The 2,962-nt window shown below is 40.9% G+C and overlaps 1 protein-coding gene across 1 annotated transcript; it reads right to left on the reverse strand.

Annotated features, from left to right (window-relative positions):
* Positions 1–30: 30 nt before the first annotated feature.
* On the reverse strand, positions 31–2,555 carry LOC133311309 (uncharacterized; the record flags this gene model as incomplete). The annotated part of the gene is made up of 1 exon (XM_061512333.1): positions 31–2,555. A coding segment is annotated over exon 1 (2,525 nt), but the record flags the coding sequence as incomplete, so codon positions are not given.
* Positions 2,556–2,962: the final 407 nt, after the last annotated feature.

Raw genomic sequence — 2,962 nt, forward strand, 5'->3', positions numbered from 1 at the left:
TGAGCTGTCTTCGAGAAATCCTTCACAAACCTTCTATAATAACCTGCCAAACCGAGAAAACTCCTGACTTCCGCAATATTTGTAGGCCTAGGCCATTCAGTGATAGCTTTAATCTTCGCTGGATCAACAGAAACTCCTTCTTGAGATATTACATGACCCAAAAAGGCAACCTTCTCCAGCCAAAACTCACATTTTGAGAGTTTTGCATACCATTTATTCTCTCTTAGAATATCCAATACAATCCTCAGATGTTGCTCATGCTCTTCCCTCGTCATGGAATACACCAAAATATCATCTATGAAGACCACCACGAATTGATCTAAGTATTGCTTGAAGGTTCTATTCATCTGATCCATAAAAGCTGCCGGAGCATTCTTTAAGCCAAAAGGCATGACCGTAAACTCATAGTGCCCATATCTGGTACGAAAGGCCGTCTTTGGGATGTCGTCTTCCTTGATTCGTACTTGATGATATCCAGTCCTCAAATCTATCTTTGAGAACATACCTGCTCCTTTCAATTGATCAAACAAGTCTTCAATCCTTGGCAATGGGTATTTGTCCCTATAATCAATACACAACCTCATACTCCCATCTTTCTTTCGCACAAACAAAACTGGAGCTCCCCACGGGGAAACACTCGGCCTTATGTACCCCTTGTTTAACAGTTCTTCAAGTTGGGTTTTTAACTCCTTCAATTCTGCCGGAGCCATCCTATATGGCGCTTTTGATATCGGAGCAGTACCGGGCATAAGATCGACAACAAACTCTACTTCTCTAATAGGTGGCATACCAGGAATCTCTTCGGGAAAAACATCTGCATACTCCTTGACCACGGGTATTTGTTCAATCTTCTCCTCGAGAGTTAAGTCGCGTACGTTGCACAAATAAACTGGGTGTCCCTTTATAAGTAAACTCTTAATAGTCATAGCAGAGACTATTTGAATGGAAGGTTTGGGTACAACACCTTTATAAGAGAGGTACTTCCCCTTTGGTCCCTTAAAAGATATCTTTTGCTCCCTACAATCTAGCTTAGCCCTATACTTGCTAAGCCAATCCATTCCCAAAATAACATCGAAATCCGCCAAGTCAAACTGGACTAGATCAGCTGGTAGCTCAGAACCAGCTATACTAATCGGAATATTTTCATAAACATTGGAGCAAGAGACAACAGCTCCAGAGGGTAAAGTAATATTGGTTGAGAAGGTAGAAGATGGTACCATTCTCGTTTTCTCCACAAAAGAGGATGAAATAAAGGAGAGCGATGCACCAGTGTCAAACAATATATAAGCAGGTACAGACTGCAGTAAGAAAGTACCTGTAATAACATCTGGGTTTGCCGCAGCCTCAGTGTGATTCATGACATAGATCCTTCCTTGACTCCCTGTGGTTTGATTAATAGCAGCATTCTGACCTGTTGCTCGATCTGCTCCAGCTCCATTGTTGGGATTTCCAATAGTGGCATATTGCCGATTTCCTCTATTTCCATTTTGAAAGTTCTGCTGGTAGCGGGGCTGATTGTCATTGTTCCTACCCCCTTGGTTGTTGTTCCCATTTCGTCCTCCATCTGGTTTTGGTTGTCCTCCTTGAGAGCCTGATTGCTGATTGAATCCCCTGGCAGTACACTGGTGAGCCTTGTGCCCCTTGCCACCACACTGAAAACAAGTTATAAGTTCTCCATTGCACCTCTTCCCAGGGTGTGCCTGCTTGCCGCATCCTTTACAAGAGTATGGTTTTGTTCCTTGAACTTGGATCTTGAGTTGATTCTCGCCATAATTACCTCTGTCAGCATACCTCTGTCCCTGTGGTTGTTTGTCACTCCAATTATTGCCCCTGTTATCATAACGAAGCTTCTTATCACCACTAACTTGCTGAGGACCACTGCCAAATTGCTTTCTCTTGTTCCTCTCCATGACTTCCTCTTCAGTTTGTAAGATGTCAAAAATGTTCAAAGCTCGTTCATAAGCTTCCTGGAAGGTCTGTGATGGTATACCTCCCAAGGACTTCTGAATTTTGAATGTCAGCCCTTTTTCATACTTACGTGCCCTGTCCCTCTCCGTAGGAATAAGATTTGAAGCAAAACGCGAGAGCTCAATGAACTTGTCAGTGTACTCCTGCACTGTCATCTTTCCTGCCATCCTGAACCTTGCAAACTCTTCCTGTTTCTGCCACTTAATTGCGTCGGGGTAGAATCTATTGCGGACTCGTTCCTTGAAAATCTCCCAGTTAAATCCCTCTTCAGCTATGTAGCCCGTCTTCACCGTGGACCACCAACTATCCGCCTCCTCTTTCAGATAAAATGAGCCAATGCTAATCTTCATGTTCTCGGGACAATTTGTCACTTCATACAGCTTTTCCATGTCGCGAATCCAATTTTCAAGAGCAACTGGATCGATAGTCCCTTTGTAAGTGGGTGGATGATGAGATGCCACTCTCTTAAAAATGGTATTCTCGGCATTAGCCTGATGGGCGTTTTGTTGTCCAAGTGCTAATGCAAGATCTTCAATAGCCCTCAGACGTCGGTCCATTTCTTCAGCAACAGCGTTGTTTGCAGCCATTCTAGTGTTACGACGGGTATAATACCTGATCGTATGTTTTTTTTTAAAAATTCTAAGTGTTTGAATTTGTTCTCATAGTCAACTCTAACTATCACTTTCCTCATCTCATATATTTGTATTATGTATCAGATAATGCAATTTAAATTCAAACAATAAACCAATTTATTTAAATAAATAAATAATAAGAATTTCATTATTCATCATTACTCAAAGAAAGAAAAAAAAAATTACATCTAGAAGAAACCCTTTTAGCCTATAGAAAATTCTATTCATTTGCTAAAATAAAATTTACAAGTCAATAAATCACATAACAAGTCACAAAATAATTTCAAACATGCAATTATTAGAATTTCAAATAAATCTTATTTAAAGGACAAGAAAATAACCCTTCACTACCCATCTCTCAC

This window comes from Gastrolobium bilobum, unplaced genomic scaffold (genome assembly GCF_033153095.1).
Source record: "Gastrolobium bilobum isolate Gb01-03AN ecotype WA unplaced genomic scaffold, APGP_CSIRO_Gbil_v1 utg415014, whole genome shotgun sequence".
Classification (NCBI taxonomy): Eukaryota; Viridiplantae; Streptophyta; class Magnoliopsida; order Fabales; family Fabaceae; genus Gastrolobium; species Gastrolobium bilobum.